At 49.1% G+C, this 17,674-nt stretch overlaps 1 protein-coding gene across 4 annotated transcripts in view; it reads left to right on the top strand.

Moving 5' to 3' along the window:
- Window positions 1-17,674, top strand: part of NCK2 (NCK adaptor protein 2) — a 131,061-nt gene that overhangs the window by 88,538 nt on the left and 24,849 nt on the right. For all 4 annotated transcript variants that reach the window (XM_081157217.1, XM_081157214.1, XM_081157216.1 and 1 more), the window contains exon 3: window positions 730-971. In XM_081157217.1, coding sequence (XP_081013343.1) covers window positions 746-971 — 226 coding nt within the window. In that variant the 5' untranslated portion in view covers window positions 730-745. The remainder of the gene's footprint in view (window positions 1-729; window positions 972-17,674) is intronic.

Here is a 17,674-nt window from a genome sequence, read left to right as displayed (position 1 = left end):
GGCACCTTGGTTGCTTCCAAATTTTGGCAATTATGAACAGTGCTGCTACAAACACCCAGTGCAGGCTTCAGGAATAATTTTGTGTTTTATGCAAAGGTAGGAGGAGGCATTCCTGTATGCCTGTGCCCTTCCCCCAGTTTCCCCCAGTACTGACATCTTCTGTAACCAGGCACACTTGTCAAAACGAAGAGATTGACATGGCATATCGCCGCGCACTAGGCTTGGCTTGGGTTTCACCAGCGTTTCCCTCATTTTCTGTTTCAGGATCCAGTGCAGGCACCACGTTGCATTAGTACTACCTTTCATTTTCATTTATAGGAAGAGTTCGGATGCGTGTTTTTTATTCTGTTCATAAAATTTAGCATATGCTCAGAAAGTGGATGTAAACATGAGCTGTAAGGAGCCGGTGTTGCTTCATCGGGTGACCGCGTTTCATTACGGTCCCGTTGCTTGGAATTTGGGGGAGCTTGCTTTTGGCTTTGGCAGAGCGTGTAGAAGGCCCAGTGTACAAAGTGAAGATCTGTCTTATAAGGGCGCCGGTTCTAAACAGAACACTGGTGCTTACGGACGGAAGGTCACCTTAGGGTTGAGTGTTTCAAGACCCAGGAGGGCTCCGGTTGCCAAGTGGTAGCAAAAGCTGTCAGTTGTGTAGCGGCTCAAGTTGATGCAGAGGGCGAAGCGTCCGGTTGGTTCTCTAAAGCCTCTCGTCTCCGGGTGTTTTGCCGGCAGGAGGACTCCATGAAAGATGACAGAGGAAGTCATCGTGATAGCCAAGTGGGACTACACGGCCCAGCAGGACCAGGAGCTGGACATCAAGAAAAACGAGCGTCTGTGGCTGCTGGACGACTCCAAGACGTGGTGGCGGGTGCGCAACGCCGCCAACAGGACGGGCTACGTGCCGTCCAACTACGTGGAGAGGAAGAACAGCCTGAAGAAGGGCTCCCTGGTCCGGAACCTGAAGGACACGCTGGGTGAGTGTTCGCGGCACAGGCCCCGGGCCACACGCGGGCCGCTCCCCGCGTGGAGAGCGAGGCGGCCCCGGGTGCTCGTGGGGAGCGTTCACGTTTTCAGTTTGTTTTAAAAAAATAAGAGTCTGTTTTAAATATTGACATCATTCTAGTTGCCTTTTTTTTTTTTTTTCCAATCTCTGAAAATTAAAGAGCCCACGATGGAGAGGTAGGATGTTTGTTGTTTCCTGGAGGTTAGAGCGTGGAGTCTGATGTGAGCTGACGCGGCCCCTTCCACTCTGTCCTGGCTCAGCCTGCGAGAGGGACTGGGGTGCCGCCTCCAGCTCCAGAGACATCACCAGCCCTGCCTGAGTGGTTCCCTCCGACCTTTTACCAAACCCTATCCACTCGGCCCCTACACAGAGGAGGTAGTGAGGAGCACCTTGGCACGGGTGGATGTCACACCAGTCCCGACAGTGGTAGCTACGTGGGCAGCTGGGCGAGCCCCGGTGTGATATCCGAGGCCATCTGGGGGTCGCCAGGTGGGGACGGCTTGGAGCTCAGCTCTGGTGGCGTTGGCCAGCTCTCTTCCCACACCCTTTCTCTTCTCCAGTTCAGGGAGATGGGGGAGACCACCTTGAGTCACCTGAAGTTTATGGTGGCCAACCTTGCCTTGGTGTTTCGTGTGCATATCAGACTTGCTTGCAGTAGTTACTGCTTCAGATTTTGTGAGAAAATAACTTTGAGGGCCTTTCTGAAGAATAACTCAGCTGACCTGCCATTTAAAGACGTTACTGTTGCCTCCTTGTGTGAACATCGTGTGGTTGTGTTTGAGGCTACTGGTCATCACTTCAGAGTTTGCTTTGAAATAAGTCACTATTACAACCCATGTTGTTTACTTCAGTTTTTCCTTTTTATCTCCAACAAGGGGATTTTTTTTTTAATTTAGGGGAAAGGGTGACAGGTGGGAAAACTGAACATTATGCACTGAATATAGTGGGTGTTGCAAAATGTTTGTCTTTATTTTATGCAATCTTGAAGAGTCTAACTCTTCAAAACCATGTAAAGCCTTCGTTATTGGGCAGTGCTTTTGTGTGATGGATTAGGTTATGCCCATGACCTGGAGAGAGCAGTGAAGTCACACCGGCCTGTGCATGCATCTCGCCAGCTCGCCAGCTGTCAGAGATTCTGAGCCTGATGTAGAAATTCCATTTCTCATGAACAGTCTGATTCTTTTTCCACTAAACTGACATCCCTTTATCTTCATTTTCCAAGCAAGGCATTGGAAAGAAACATTGTTGTCCTATGCTTATAACTCTTAATTAACTGTGGTAAAAAAATGTAGGTAGCATGACTAGATAATACTCTAAGAGTGCCTGAACTTAATTTTATTTATGTTTTCCAGTTTCAGCTTTTCACCCACCAAAATGCCTTTTTTAAGTTTTTTGGAGTACTAAACACTGGTCACTTGTTTTGTCTTCTTTCGTATCCACTTGTTAAAAATATATTCTCAAGATTTTAGTGCAGAATGAAATGCCCAGAATGGACTGAAGCACTGGGAAGTAAAATAAGGCAAAGCCGGCCCTCTGAGTTACCGAGAAACTCCCTTGAACACCTTCTCATGTTCCCCTTTGATTCTTAGGAGGAGAGAAGACAAGCCTCAGATGGAGACTGTTAACCATGTCTTTTTCCCAGTGTTTCGTTTTTTCATGAGCTGTGACCAGTTCGGTGAGCTCCTGTACTGCTAGCTCTCAGAGCAGAGGAGACCGGCTCCCCCAGCCCCTCCCTGTGCTGGGTGCTGGGTGCTGGGTGCGGGGCGCTGGGCCCACTGCCTGCCCCTGACAGATGGCCACCCAGCTCTGCTGCAACACTTCTCCTCCTAAGTCAGCCAGTTCCATTTTTGGAGAACAGATTGTTAGAAAGCTCTTCCTTAAATAGATGCCGAGTTTGCTTTGCTCTGCTCTCTCCCGCGGCTCTCGTCGGCCCCCGGGAGCTGCGCCGAGGGAAGGGTGCTCTCGGGTAGAGGGACAGCTCTTGGCCAGGCTCAGTCTCCACCAGGCACACGTGGCCCTGGGAACATTTGTACTGAGCGTTATATATTGTAAACATAGAAATAAAATGCTGTTAGCAGTCACTGATCCTCAGTCTGAAGGCGGTGTTCCCATCACCGCAGAGCAGTGGCCCCTTTGTTATGTGTCTTTTTGTTCTGATGTATCTTTCATGCTCCCCCAAAGCCCTGCTTTGGTTGGACAAAGGCCTTGTTGCCTCAGCATGAGCTTCTCACTGCCCTGCTGAGCAGTATAGTATCCAGCAGGAGGGAGGCACCCTGGCAAGAACCACCATGGTGGAGAGACTTCTTTTCTCTCCACGGCCAGACGGGACGTGGCATTGCTGTGGGGGAGAAAGGGGAGACTTTCCGCAGCCCCTCCAGCCTCCTGGGGCTCTGTTGCTGGAAAAGCGCTGAAGTGCTCATGACTTCTGTTTACATGCTGTCACCGAGTGCTGTCAGAATTACAGTATGCTTTATTTTATTTTTGTAATGTATTTTTATTGGTTTTTAGAGAGAGAGGAAGGGAGAGGGATAGAGAGACAGAAACACTGATGAGAGAAACGTCATGGATCGGCTGCCTCCTGCACGCTCCCTACTGGGGATCAAGCCCACAACCCAGGCGTGTGCCCTCACTGAGAATCAAACCGGTGACCTCTTGGTTCCTCGGTGGACACTCAACCACTGAGTCACACTGGCAGGGCAGAATTACAGTATGTTTTAGATCGATTATGCCATCCGCAGAATTTCTCTCTGCCGCATATTAGAAGGGGTGAAAACAGCATCCGAAACGACACTGCGTATGTTGAGCTTCTGGTAGCTCCTCATGGTAGCATCGCATTTTAATTCGCATTGCTATGGAAATCTACCTCATTCCTAAATCCAAGGTAAGATTTCCCTGGCAGGTGCCTGGCTTGGAAAAATAGTGCCGGACTCCCCTGCAAAGTCACCGTGTTGTAAACGTGTGTTTATATCTGTAGTTGCAGATAACTGTAGCTCTGTCAAGTCCTCTCCTCCTTTCTTGTACTCATTTGGCATGTTGAAGCTGGCAGTGACTTAATTTAATAGCATGTCATACTGAGTTAGAGTGACTGAGCAAGCAGTACCTTTGGCGATAAGACCCCTCTGTTAGGAAAGGATGCCGTTCTTTCTTTTTCTGTAATAATTTTGGATTGAATAAAATCATATGAGCTCTTATTCGCACATGGGAAAACATTTTTATATACTGGATCTCCTCTTGCATTCAACTTAGGGCGGTGGATAGTGAGAGAGGACTTTCCCGTAGGCGACCAGGACAGTAGGTAACCGTTCCTGCTGGCAGCGCCCAGCGGACACAGGGCTCTGACCGCACACCTCCAGCTCAGCGGGAGGAGCTGACTTACACGGCCCTGCGGCCAGATGCTCAGAGCACTGCGCCTCGTCTTTAGACGTGAGCAAACTGCTCCCAGGGAGGCCTTTTTCAAAGCTCTTCCTTCAGGCTACTGAAGAACAGTTGTTGTGACCACTTCATGATAACAGTGGGAACCCATCCAAACCCCAAAGATTAATAATTCTTTTCAGTGGCTAAGTCCCGGTGCTGACTTGGGTTCTACAAAACGATACAGTTCCATCTACCACCTCTGTTCCAAGGCACATGTGCCCATTGCTAACCACTTCCTTAGGCACCTGGAGCCGAAAGTGACCTGCCCCCGGCTTGCTTCTTGAACATTTGTCCCAGTGTGACCATACCTAAGGCCAGTGAGAAACCCAGCAGTGACCAGGACCCTACCTCTCCGCTGACTTGCACTGCACTGGTTTGAGCTGATGCTTTTGGATGAGGTGGGGGTGGTTCCTATGGGTGGGATTCGCAGGATTCTTAGAGGCGTATCCATGCAAGGACTGACTTTTGAGTGGCTAAGTGACTTCCCCAAAACACACTACTAGTCATAGGTATGAGGCAGAGGTGGGACTTTAGCTCAGACTCAATGGTTTTTACTACATATACTGAGCTGACTGTCAGGAGTTAGTGGGTGGGCATTTGGTAGGACTCTGGCAGGGACAGGCACTTAGAATGTTAGAGGAACTTTTAGTGATAGCAAGTTCTTTATTTTAGAGCTGAAAACTTACTAGTAAAACTTGAGTGGGGTCCCAGAGTCACGCGGTAATGAGGTATCTGTGTTACTTTCCGGATTTTGGTGGTTGTGTTGTGGTTCTAGAGGCCCATGTCCTTGCTGTGGAAATAGAATAAAGTATCGAAGCCATGGAGCATGGTGTTGGCTGCTGCCTGGCAAACGGCTCAAGGAAACTGTGTTCCTGTGCTGTCCTTGTAACATTTCTGTACGTTAAGACCAACGGACAGGCGTGAGAGTGGTGTGGAGACCACCCCAGGATAAGTGGTTGGCTTGTGGAGGACACAAACTTGGGCTTCTGAGCTCCGTGTGTGTATTTAGTGTTACAGTTGCTTAAGCTTGGCAAAAGCCTTGCAGAAATCAGAGGGGACCCCCGAGTGCCTGCTGAGCTCAGATGTAAAACGTGAGAGTAACAGCGGCTCTGAACATGTCCAGCTGATTCTCCGTCAGAATGGTGGACCCAGCAATTGACCTGGAACTTTCTATCATCACCCGCAGGTTCTCTCCACACAACCTGCTCCCACCCGAGGAAATCCTGCTCGTCGGGCCTGCTGGGCAGTTTGGAGCTAGTGCAGGCTTCTCATCACAGAGATAGGGGAAGTGGTGACCAGAACCCTGTCCTGGGCTCCAGCCCCTGGGAAGTTTCATTTCGACACGGCAGGATTGTGGGTCTTTGTTGAGATGGTGAATGTCCTCAGCAGGTCTGAACCTGGGCAGGTGGACTCGTTGTAAATGCAACGTGGGTAATGAATTACTATGACTGTGGTTACCGGGTCTGGATTTCAGTTGTCCCTTCCTCCCTCTGTCCCTTCGAAATCCCTTCTAAGCCACTTCATTCCCTGCTGAGCAGCCTTTGAAAGCAATAACCAGAGGCTTTGAAATAGGGTTGCAAACATCACGTGGGGATGGAGTTTGCAGGGCATGCTCGGATCAGAAGTGGGAGCCTGGCCAGCGCTGCTTCATCTGGTAGGATGTTAAGACAGTGTGAGGTCCAGTCCCTGCCTTTCCAAGCCTTGTCTGGGAAAGTGACACAGGCAGCATGAGCATTCCTAGTGGAACAGTGACACTGTCCCTGCTCTTCCACAGGAACTGGGGCTGGATTATGCAGTTCAGGCCTCTCCTGTCCTTCAGGAAGCAGTGTGGCTGTTGGCAGGAACCATGTTCAGGCCATGCCACTTACTAGATGAGTGGTTGTGGGCGAGCTGTTGAAGCTAAGCCTCAACTGCATCACCTGTAAAATGGGATAAGTGAGTACGTGTTGAGAATTGAATGTATTCATTCATGTAAAGAGTGCTTGTGCTGAGTGGAGACATGAGCCTGGCGGTGGAGCTTCAGCTGCGAGAGGGAGAACACAGTGAAGACATTGAAGGACATGGAGCCAGCTGACCGGTGTGAGGGAGAGTGATTGGGGGTGCCACACTGTGAAGGCCCTGACCGCTAGGCTGATGGCATTTGGAAAAAAAATTTTCCCCAAAGGTTTCCCACATGGTGGACAGAGGCGTGGACCTTCAGCACATATGGTACATTTCTGGTCCTGGTCGTCAGGAAGGGACTGGAGGGAGCCACCCGGGTCAGCAGGAGGCTGGGGACAAGATCTCAGAGCAACTTGGGTGATATGATAGGTCCTGAGCTCAGCAGTGGGAATGGAGGGAGACAGATCTGAGGAGTTTTGAAGGAAAAACCCAGGATCTGTGTTGACTGGATATAGAATAGCTGGAAGTATTAGTCATGAGTGACTCAAGGGCTTTTTGTTGTTTTTTTAACTTATGTTTTTTAAATATTTTTTTATTGATTTGAAAGAGGGAGAGAGAGAGAGAAAAATTGATTTGTTATTCCACTTATTGGTGCTTTCATTGATGATTCTTGTATGTGTCCTGACTGGGTATCGAACCCATGACCTTGGCGTATTGGGACTATGCTCTAAGCAACTGAGGCCTGAATGAATGACCAGCAGGATGACTAAGAGAATTAGGGAAATAGGACAAGAAACTGCACCCTGAGGACAAGATCCACTTGAGTTGGATGGAGGTGAGGCAGGACATTCAGTGAGCATGTTCCTGAATCTCAACTTCAGGAGATACACAATTTAGATTTTTGTTACAACGTACTTCCTATTTTTAAGAGACTTTTTGGTTTTGGACTTCTGTGAAACCTTCCATTTCCGAAGCAGCTGTGATGTACCTCAGCCAGGCTGTCAGTGTTTGTGTTGTCCTGAGGGGTCCCAGGCCTTCAGTCCACTTTGGAGAGCTGTCACCGTAGCCCTGCCCGGCAGGAAGCCCACGGAGGCCCTGTGACAGCCCAGACACCCTAGCCGATGTTCTCTGCAGAAAAGCGTGTTCCCCCACACCCCAAAGCCAAAGAAAAGCTAACACAGCAGGAAAATTCAAATCAAGACTTCCAAACTGATTCTATATGCATTTTCCCCGAGTGACCGGTAATAATGATTTCTCTGAGCGCCTGATTTTGCCAGACACTGTGTTGGGTGCCTGCATACATTTTTGCTTAATCTTCACAGTAACCCTGAGGGGAATCTGATCATTTTTTACGTGAAAAAAATTGAGACTCAGAGTTCAGTGACAGGCCCAGGAACACGCAGTAAGCGACGGGGTTGGAATTCACACCAGGTCTGCCTGCCTTCAGCCTGTTGTTGCCAACCGCTTTGGGACTTGTGGATTTGGATTGGGGGTGGGGATGATAGCTGCTTGGCATCAGTATCTGTGAGTTCGGACACGCCTGGCTTCCACACGCACAGCTGTTTTGGTTTCCACCCTTGCTGTGGCCCCTTGTGCTAGGGGACCAGTTCCTCCGGTGAGCATTGTTGCTCCCTGCCCCAAGGGGGTCACTTATTAATAACTTTGCCTGGTTCCTTCCTGTTGAGGTGAGCAGGAGCCATTAATTAAAGTGACTCCGAAGCTGAACATCCCGGGCACATATCTCCTTTTTCGTAAATTGATTTTTACCCGGGCGCCGCTTTTGTCAGCAGGGAGCACGCACTGTGGCTGCCACGCGCTCAGTGTGACAGCTGTCTCTGTCATCCAGGGTTTCCTTGTGGGACACAGGTTTCTGCACATAGCTTTTCCTCAGAATTGTTATCTCCGAGTGCCTCAATTTGAGACAGGCCATTCCTTTCAGACAGGCATACTTGTAAAAAAAAATAGGGAGAATTAAAAAAAAAAATCACCTATGATCTCATCACCCAGAAATGCTCACTGTGTCTCTAATCATTGTGTCTCTTTGCTCGGTATTTATACACACGTATATAATCAAGATCACATTCCATAGACCAGTGACTTCTCGCTGTCACAGGGCGGTTAGTCCAGAAAAGGTCCAGCTCCTCCTGCAGGTGCCCGGTCTGGGCGCGCTGGGGAGGAGGTGGAGTGAGCCTTCGCGCACGCTGCCAGCCTCGCCACATGCTCACGCGTTCTTGGCATTTTATAGGCCATGGGAGAGGAGATGCGGAATCTTCAGGGTGCGTCTGTCTTAGAAGGAGTTTGTTTTCCTGGGTAGAACGTCCTTCAAGAATAGAAAATTACTCTTGCCTGGCTGGGCATGGCTCAGCGGTTGAGCATCAACCTGGGATGCAGGCGATCAGGGTTCGATTCCCGGTCAGGGCACATGCCCAGTTTGTGGGCTCGATCAATGAATCTCTCATCATTGATGTTTCTATCTCTCTCTCTCTCCCTTTCCTTTCCTCTCTCTGGAATCAATAAAGATATATTTAAAGAAAAGAAAAGAAAATTACTCTTAATCTTCCCGCATGTGGTTTAAACAAACTTCATAAACTGAGTCGCTCTCTAAGCAGCTGGTTCTTCATGTCAAAAAAGAATACAAGGCCAGGCTCCCCAGGAACAGTTTGTGTGCAGCTGGTAAGAAGAGGGTTAAGATAGCTCAGTGCGATTGATTTATTTGTTTATTTACTTATTTTTGCCTGACAAATATATGAAAAGGACCTTGACAATTTCTGACCCTCGCTAGGGTGTTATAACTGTAAATTAAAACATCGAATTTCCTTATAAAAATTAAAAAACAATCTTACTTTGAACTAAGAAAGATGCGTGGCTGCTAATCATAGCTCCTCTCACCCACACTGCAGCTCTGTGCTTGATACATTTAAAATCCGAGTTTCGGGACTTGATCTCAGTTTGATTTTTAAACTTTTAGCTTCAACAAATTACCATCTCTTCCACATGAAGGCAGGGACTCCGGGTCCTCGGGTTGCATTTAACACGTCAGGTTTACCTCGCATGCCTGTGTACGATCCACCCTTGTGTGGACGTGAGTTTCACATCAGGTGTCACAGTGTAGAATTGTGTCCTGCGAGCTTGTTCACGGGAGAAACGGCCTGCCAATGTATTGCCCACCTCATGTGGAAACTTTTACAGTCATTGTGGTGCCAGTCACCTAAATAAATGCGGATTTGTCTTTGTATATCATAAGCGTCCAGGTATTTAGAACCAAAAATGTAGAACAACTAACAGCAGGTGAGTAGGAGGGTGATTAGAAAATAGAGACAGATTGTTAAAAAGAATACCGTTGGGAGAAACCCAGGAGGGACTGGGAAACGGTGAGGGGCCTGCACCCCCTGAAGTGAAGGGAAGCTTGTGGGCAGGTTCACGTGGGTGCGGGAAACCAAGTTGCTCTGTCCCCCGGGCCCTCGTGTCTGAGGAAGGACGGGAACCTCCGGTAACGTGTTTCCCAGCAGCTGGCACCTTGGTCGCTTATTAGAATTGTCGTGCTCACTTCCGTTTTCTAAAGAGCGTAGACAACACCCTTTTCTGACGGAGTTACTTAAGCGGAGCCTTGTTTTAGAAGAGAGAAACATGGACTCAGAGTGCCTAGGAGTTCAAGTAGAACCTTCCTGCCAGCGCAGTTGCTGACTGTTTCCCCAGTTGGCATGCTCTCTTTTTCAGACCCTGTCCATCTGTCTCGATGTTCCTTTTCCCTATTACATTTTTGTGTCCGTCCCCTGGGGACAGGCGTGGGGAGCACGGGGCGTGTTGACTGGCATGTGCTGAGCCCGGGTCGCCTCCTCTCCGAGCCCTGCCCGGTGGGTGCGCACCGCTGCTCTCTGGGCAGGAGGGCAGCTGGGCAGCTGCCGCTCTGACGGGTGGGCTTAGCCGGGAGGGCTGGGGGTTTCTCTGCAGGCAGCCTACGTTTACTCAGGTCCTCTTTTGTCTAGAAGCTGGTCCCCGTGATCAGCCCCCTCCAGCTGCCGGTGCTTTCTCCTCGTAACTCGTCACTGCCGCGCTCTGCTCCTGGACTCCGATTCTCTGAACGCCCAGGTTGTCCCCAGAGGTTCTCAGAGCCGAAAGCCACCTGAGGGCAGCTCTTTGCAACATTTTTAAGGCCATGGCTGCCTGGGTTTCCTGGTGGAAGCAGGCTGTCCTGTGGCGACTGTTTGCAGGGTGTGCCTCGCCTGATTTTGCATTTTTGATTTTTTAAGGAGTAAAGCAGTTGGTTGTCTAAGTTGAAATTTTACAAGTGAGTGTTCGGAAGTAGAGCATGAATTAGTGAAACTGTAGCTGTTCTTTGTGCTACTAGTTTAAGTTGACTCGAGCTGCAGTGCTTAATCAAAGGAGCTAAGCAAAGCAGCGTTGTGACACAAGATGGCTGTGAGATGGCTAGGGCCACCTGGTCTCCTTGTGGGCCCCCTGTGGTTTTGCGTGGCCTCCTATGTACAGGTAAGTTGAAGAGTGAGGCCCAGTTGGTAGTTTGGGCTGTATGCGGAGTTTAGAACGCTGGAAAGGGCCCTGGAGGTAACCTGGTCCCGAGCTTTTCTCTGGAAATCAGGCAGGTTGAGCGACTTGTCCCAGGTTGCAAGGATTGTTCACAGCAATGCCAAGAGCAGGCCTGAGTCCCAGCTGGCGCTGTCCACAAAGCCACAGATGAGGGGCCCAGAGCTGTAGGCAGGAGCCCCAGCACCCCAGGCCCTCCTGGAGCCACGGGCAGGGAGCGAGCCTGCCACCTCCCCGGGGCCTGCATCTTAGTGACCAATGTTTGCCTGTTGAAAGTGGCATGTGATCTCCGAGCCTCTCTGTCTGCTCTGACCTGGAAAGTGGGGCTCTGTTCTGCGTTACTGAGCATCCTCTCTGCCTCCACGTCTTAGCCCAAAGAGCAGGAGTGAGGTGCGACCTGCCCCAGGCACGTTTTAGGGAAAGAGTAGATATGTGTGCACCTCTGTTGGGAAAGCACCACCCGTTCTTGTCTCCTTTGATCCTGCCTTTGTCCTCAAGGGGAAAGGAAAACAGTTAGATGATGTAATAATGGCAGTAACACACTGACAGCTCTCATTTGGGCTCTTCCTGGGTACCAGACACTACACCGAGCCCCACAAAGTGCCACTGGCATTCTTGTGTTGTAAGTGAAGAAACTGAGGGTAGAGGTGTTTTGGGGTGGCCACGGTCTAGAGCCCGTAGGCGCAGAGGCTGGGCCTGGAACGTGGTCTGAGAAAGTTGGCTGCCGTCTGGTTCCTTTGTCTTTGCCAGCCACTTGCCACCTGCATGAATATGCTGTTCCTTTTCTCATTTTCATTTATTTATCACATTCTGTTTTACTTACGTATGGTCTGGGAAAGATGCGTGCTAAACTTTTGCCAATGGGTTAACACGTTAAGAGATGTTGGAGAAAGTCATATCCTCCCCCCGTCTCGTACACCCTTTATCGTATTAAAAAACACTTGTGCTAGTGGATCCGGGTACACGTGTTGAGAGGTATTAAATTTGTATTGTTAATTAAAACTCTAAAAAAATTCTTTTCATTGGCATCTGCGTTACCATTTGACTTTCACATTTGGTAGAGAGCTCTTCTAAACCGTTTTGTTCAGGCTTAGATATTCAGTCATGCTATTTGCCTGCCTGCTCACAGATGAGCAAGAATGGAAACTCCATTCAGAGCCTGGACACAGGGACCTGTGTGAGGGTGGACCCTTTGTCCCTGACCCATCCGTCTGAGCTGGCTCCTGCACGTCTGCCTACTAGAGGGGCATAGGGATGGTGACTAGCTCCTTTGTCCCTCCTTCAACTGGCAGCCTCTCCCCAGTCCTTGTGTGTTTGCCTCAGGGGTGGCGGCTCCTTCCAACTTAGTCTTCTTCCTCCCTCCTTCCCCGTGCTCTCGAATTTTGTCAGGCACCCAGTAGGTGCCCCGTTACAGGGTAAGGGGTAATGCCTGAGATGCACATGCCTAGGAACCATGAAAGTCAGTCTCCTCCATTCATTCCAGTTTGGGGGTAAGCAGAGAGGGGTGCATCGAAAACTAGTGTACCTCAGACCCCTCAGACACTGCCCGCTAGAGCAGTGCCTTCCACCCTGGCCACTGGCCTTACAGGTGTGTGCGTGCCTGGCACACAGTAGGGTCTCAAAGTTCTGTTGAAGGGTGGAAGGAAGAAAGTCGTAGGGGGGCTTGGTTTGCACCTGGGAGGTTTGCTACGTGCAATATCGGTTTGCTCCTAAGTAATCTTGTCAACAGTCCTGGCAACACTGGAGGGTGTCCCCAGAGAAGTCAGTCTGGAAGGCTGGAGGAGTGTGTAGGAGATAGTGGTGATGAGACAGGACGTAGAGATTGTTACCTGAGCAAACATGTATTGAATGCCAGGCCCTGAGGCCGCAGAAGGACTCACAGGGTCTTTCTCAGGGCTGAGCAGAGGGGCCCGGGCCCTCCGAGGCTGCCGGTGGGGAGCGCTGAACTCCTCTTGAGGAGTGACATCTCACAATCTTAGTGCCCTTTACAAATCTTAGTACCAAGCAGGGCTTGGGCTTGTTGTACTGTGAGGGGGGCCCCACAGTGGTGCGCTACTCGCTGGCGCTGGGCCTGCTCAGGAGCCCCTGGTGCATTCCCATGGGCCAGGTTTCCTGCGATCTGGTCAGGGACGTGCTGATTGACGAAGCTGTGGGGAAAGACACTGGTTTTCCTTTGTCAAAGAAAGATTTAAAGGGCTGGAGGAGGAGCTCTTCGGCCCAGCTTCAGGTCCAGCCCCTTTGTTTCTTTACATCCTGGCCGTCTGGGCTGCACTCCTCCTTCCCCCTGCCAGGGCCTCAGAGTGTGGGTGGACCGCCCTGGCACCCAGCTGCAGCAGCCACGAGGCTGGGGTTTTGGTGAAAGAACTGGGTGCCCAGAGAGGGGCATGGCTGACCCAGGAAGCTGTCCCGGCTGTGTTTAGTCCTGTATCTCAGAAGTGGTTAGGAAGTCAGTATTTCTTCTTTAAACATTTTCAGTTCCTGATGGTGAGTTCATAGCGCCAGGTTTAGAGTGTTTCTGCCAGCGGGCCACTCAGAAGAGTTAGGCCGACGAGCTTTTGCTTTGCCTGATGCAGTTCTGTGAGGGGACCTCGGCCACAAGGGGCCCTGCCTGGCTGCCACCGGCCCTGCCCTCCAGCCCCATGGCCAGGGGCCGAGGCGTCCTTCACATCTCACTCACATGTAGCCTGTCTTCTCTTCTGCACACACTTCCTCTCTCCTCCTGAGCCGATTCGAGTCCAGCAGTTAGTAACCTGAGCCCCTGCGACAGAAGGATGGATGCTGACTGAAGCCGCTGAACACGGGCATTGATGCTCGAGTCTGTTTTGACCCAGATCTGGCCTTGTCTGAAATCATTTTATACAGAGGAACCTGTCCCACTCTCTTGAGCCACCCTGAGGGTTTCTCTGACAACCATGCCTAAGAAACTGGCCACGGTGAAGTCATTTGGGCCCATCCTAAGTCAAATCTGAGCGCCTCTAGAAAATTGAGGTTAGAAGTATTGGTCAATTAGGCCCGATGTCTGTGCCTCCACCCCACTCCACCTCACCCCACCCCTGCTCACAAAGTACAGCAAACCCTCGATTCTTTTGACCTCGATTTAACATACTTCGGATTTAACGGACAAAATTTCCAGTCCTTATGTCATATGTGAAAATTAACACCTGTTAATTCTAAAATGCTTTTAACCAAGATTTGCTTATAATTAAATTAATAGGTTATTTTTTTGTTATTAATTTACTTATTTTTAACAAATTTTAGCAAATAGGCCATATGTTGGGAAAAACAGTATAGTAATTTCACCAACATAAATAAATACTACTTATCTACAGTCTACATATTTAAATCCAAGAGTCAGCGCTCATAAACAGCGTTTGAGAAATGATCAGCGCGTGATCATACCACATCGCCCTTGGTAATTGGCTCTGTTGTCGCGTGGTGTGACTTTCTGCAGCAGTTTCAGGGCCTGCCAGCCAATGTTCCGGTTCCCACATGTGCTAAACCCCACCCCAGCCACGTGCATTTGTTTACACGTGGTGACTGGTGAATGCACACATTTACGAGACCTATTCAGCATAAATTTAAAACTACAGTCATACATATAGAAAACTTTCCTATGAAATTGAATTTTTCATTCATACTTAATTTTAATTACATAAGTAAGAACAAGTAAACTAATTTGTCAGTTTTTTAAATATACGCATTCGGAAAACCTACTTTATTATATAATGGACTTTTGCCTTTGACGGACACCCTCTCACCAGAATTAGTCTGTTACATCGAGGTTTTACTGTACTGCTGTGTTCTTTCCAACTTACCCAAATGCAGTCGTTCCCCCTCCCCCCCCCAACACAGTTTTGCCTCCCACAGTTCAATTACCTGGGGTCAACTGTGTTCTGGAAATATTAAATGGAAAGTTCCAGAAATAAACACAAATCTTAAATTGTGTGTTGTTTTAAGTGGTATGATGAAGCTTTGTGCTATCTGCTCCGTCCGACCGGAATAGGGACCGTCCACCATGTCGCACCCGCCCGTCAGTCACTTAGGCTCAGTCATGGGATCGAGTCTCAGTGTCCCAGTGCTTGTGCTCAAGTCAACCCAAGCACTGGGACACTTCATAAGAGCCCAAAGCCATTCACAGACTTTTGTTCCAATAGATTGTTAAAATCGGTCTGTTTTATCACTGTTTTTTCTCTTACTGTGCCTAATGTATAAAGTAAACTTTATTATAGGTACATATGTATAGGAAAAACACAGTATACATAGGGTTCGGTGCTCCTGGTTTCGAGTGTCTTGGAACGTGTCCCCCTGCAGATAAGAGGGGACACCATGTAAAGTGTGCGCCACTTTTCCAAGTGGGAATAAAGCTTGGCGTATTTTGGGGGGAGGGTAGTGTTTTTTGTTTTTTATTCCAGAGCTCTTAATTGAAGTGGTGGAATGTAGATACAGTAAGAGGAGGAAGAGGAAATTTAATGAGGGTTTATCTTACATCCTTGGGAAGCAAGGTGGATCGAGGGGCTCAACTCGTGTCATCTGGGTTCTGTCTCTCCCTGGGCCCATGCCTGCCCTCTCTTTCATGCTTCACGTAGACCCCTACAGGTGTGGGTGCTGAGAGGCAGGCTTGGGTGCTGAGAGGGCACCGAGACAGGCCTGGGCGCAAAGAGAGGGCGCAGAGACAGGCCTGGGCACAGAGAGAGGGCACCGAGACAGGCCTGGGCGCAGAGAGAGGGCGCCGACACAGGCCTGGGCGCAGAGAGAGGGCACCGAGACAGGCCTGGGCTCAGAGAGAGGGCGCCAAGACAGGCCTGGGTGCAGAGAGAGGGTACCAAGGCAGGCCTGGACCAAGACAGCCTGGGTGCAGAGAGAGGGTACCGAGGCAGGCCTGGACCAAGACAGCCTGGGTGCAGAGAGAGGGTACCAAGGCAGGCCTGGACCAAGACAGCCTGGGTGCAGAGAGAGGGTACCGAGGCAGGCCTGGGCGCAGAGAGAGGGCACCGAGAGGCTTGGGCGCAGAGAGAGCACACCGAGACAGGCCTGGGCGCAGAGAGAGGGCACCGAGACAGGCCTGGGCGCAGAGAGAGGGCGCCGGCCCGCTGCGGCACCAGTCCTGAGGGGGCTCTGACCAAACCTGCGTCTGGGCCCTCCCTGCTGCAGCAGGGGCGAGAGGAACCCTGCAGGAGCCACAGAACAGGAGCTTTGTTGAATGAGAGAAGGCTGCCGAGCAGATTAAAACAACCACAGGGAACCACTGCATTGATCTTTTTTAAAATGTATTGGGGTGACATCGGTTAATATGAACATATAGGCTTCAGGTGTAGATTTCTCTGTTACAGGATCTGTATATTGCTCTGTGTGCCCGCCACCCAAAGTCAAATCATCTTCCCTCACCATATATTAGGGCCCCTTCACCCCCCACCCCCTTCCCTCTGGCAACCACCACACTGCTATTTGTGTCCACGACTTTCAGTTTTATATCCCACACACGAGTGACATCCTATAGTTCTTAGCTTTTTCTGCCTGACTTATTTCACTTAGCATAATATTTTCAAGGTCCATCCATGTTGTCCCAAACGGCAGTGTTTCGTCTTTTCTTATGGCTGAGTAGTATTCCATTGTGTACGTGTCCCACATCTTCTCTATCCAGTCCTCTATCGCAGGACACTTTGGTTGTCTCCATGTCTTGGCCACTGTGAATAATGCTGCAGTGAACATAAGGGTGCATGTGTCTTTGTGTATACGTGTTTCTAAGTTTTTCAGGTATACACCCAGGAGAGGGATTGCTGGGGCATATGGTAGCTCTAATCTTAATTTTTTGAGGAATCACCAGACTGCTTTCCATAGTGGCCGTACCAGTCTGTATTCCCACCATCAGTGAATGAGGGTTCCCTTTTCGCCACAACCTCTCCAACACCTGTTAACTTGTCTTGTTGATATCCGCCACTCTAACAGGTGTGAGGTGGTAGCTCATTGTGGTTTTGATGTGCATTTCCCTAATTGCTAGTGAGATTGAATGCATTGATCTTAAATGGCCATCCTTTACAAATCTTAAGTTTAGTAAACTTGAATTTTTTCCCTTTATGTATTGAAATATTTTGATCATAAACAAACTGGATATTCTGTGAATCTTAGCAGCATACTTAGTTTTTACTAAACACAAATTACATGCACATACAATAATATGAAAAGCCATTAGAGGCCAAACATGATGTCCTAACTCTTGTATGAAAATTTATTTCGGTCACTTTGTACCTTAATCAAATCTTGTCAGATCTCCTTAGCACTTAATAACAAAAGCCTTTGTAACTTTTAGTTGACTTTAATAATAGGTCCCAACTCTAATGGAGGAACCCCCACAAATTAATAACCTCTATTCTCAACTTATTATAAATGGCATTTTAAGTACAAGAACGCTTTCTAGTTAAATCTAGTTTGTGTTACAGATCTGATTAGTCACAAAAATAAAATGTCTTTGTCTAGATCTCCTAAAATTTGGTTACTCCTGACGTAAGTGTATGGTAGAGAATTTTTATGAGTTAATTTGAGCCAAACTGACCGCATTTGCTGGGAAGCAAAATCTTAATGGATTGAGGAAATGCTCCTGAGAATGACAGACAGTTTTGCAGCTTATTTTATACATTAGATTCAAAGAAGGAGATGTAAGGAGGGTTACATGAAATCCACTGGTGGTGAATTAAGGGGACAGGAGAAAGCAAAGCAGGGAAACCTGGGATTGGGTAAAGAGTAAGACAGAGACCCACGGTTCTTTTCCATCGGTGGGTGCAGGCTAGTGAACATGTACAGCACATGGAGATGGTGCGGGAACCAAGGTAGCGATGAGGG

This window comes from Miniopterus schreibersii, assembly GCF_964146895.1.
Source record: "Miniopterus schreibersii genome assembly, chromosome: 13".
Classification (NCBI taxonomy): domain Eukaryota; kingdom Metazoa; phylum Chordata; class Mammalia; order Chiroptera; family Miniopteridae; genus Miniopterus; species Miniopterus schreibersii.
This window is presented reverse-complemented; position numbering and strand designations above follow the sequence as displayed.